This window comes from Loa loa, assembly GCF_000183805.2.
Source record: "Loa loa unplaced genomic scaffold supercont3.393, whole genome shotgun sequence".
Classification (NCBI taxonomy): domain Eukaryota; kingdom Metazoa; phylum Nematoda; class Chromadorea; order Rhabditida; family Onchocercidae; genus Loa; species Loa loa.
The window spans coordinates 14,660-15,884 of record NW_018108573.1 but is presented as its reverse complement, the minus strand read 5'-3'; the positions used below and the strand labels follow the sequence as shown (position 1 = coordinate 15,884).

The 1,225-nt window shown below is 26.4% G+C and overlaps 1 protein-coding gene across 1 annotated transcript in view; it reads left to right on the top strand.

The window, feature by feature from the left end:
* Positions 1-560: 560 nt before the first annotated feature.
* Positions 561-1,225, top strand: part of LOAG_18601 (AGC/PKA protein kinase) — a 14,002-nt gene continuing 13,337 nt past the window's right edge. Inside the window, exon 1 of the mRNA XM_020451263.1 lies at positions 561-1,034. Within this exon, the coding sequence (XP_020304970.1) occupies positions 593-1,034 (442 nt within the window). The 5' untranslated portion in view covers positions 561-592. The remainder of the gene's footprint in view (positions 1,035-1,225) is intronic.

Sequence of the window (1,225 nt, the reverse complement as noted above, 5' to 3'; positions counted from 1 at the left end):
AATATTATGTTATAATTCTGGCAAACGTTTTATCATCACTTCGCATTGTTTAATTAATTTTTGTACAAATTCTTATAAATTATTACTGAAAAATTATTATCGATTATTATTTGCTAATTTAAAACATTTCCTTCATTGTAAATTTTCATCTCTATTATTATGCATTAAATATAATTTACATAATATACATTCAAATACTTCCATTTTATTCCATTCTACTATACATTCATTTTTGAAGTATTACTATCCAACAATATCTTACTTCTCACGAAATTCACTTCTATCAAATTTATGGCCTTATCAATGTCTTCATTATCAGAATCGTAGTTATTCTAATTGTTTCATTACCACTACTACAACTACGATTACTACTACTACTATCACTACTACTACTACTACTGCTACTACTACTACTACTAATCTTGCTAATACTGCTACTACTACAACTACTAATACTTGTACAAATAGTGCTGCTATTACTACTCCTACTACTGAAACTCATATTACTGCTTCAACTGCTACCGTTAGAATTATTAACCCACTTATACAATCATATCATAAACGGTTAAATTGTAATTATCAAATAACAAAAATGTCAATGTTTTATAAATTGGATAGTATAGTACAAGAGGAAGAGGAAGATAATACTGTAACATTTCGTTTATATGGTACCAATATGCCAGTAAAAGAAGTATTAACAAGTACGGATGATGATACAACAACGGTTGTTATCGGGTATAAATCACCAGATAGTATCAATACTAGTGACAATATCAATAATATTACTGATAATAAGAATGAAATATCATCATCATCACCATCATCATCGCCATCATCATCATCAACGAAATCATCATCAACATCAACATCAGTATCAGTAGCAAAGTCATCATCACCATCATCGGCCAACTATGAGAATCATAATTACGAAGTTAATTTCCATACAACCGTTTCAGCATCTGTTGTATTATCCAAGAAACGTAGCACATCCAGTAGTAAAGTTACCGATGGTGATCATGTACAGGCAAATTATTGTAAGTTACTTTTTTCTCTAAAAAAAAAAACGATTTTTTCTTTACCTACTATTTAAATTTTGTTTTTCGTTTTTCGATTTTACATGTATATATATATATATATATATATATATATATATATATATATATATATATATATTATTTATTTTAATTTTTAACTTTTAACTTTTATTTATATTATTATTATTATT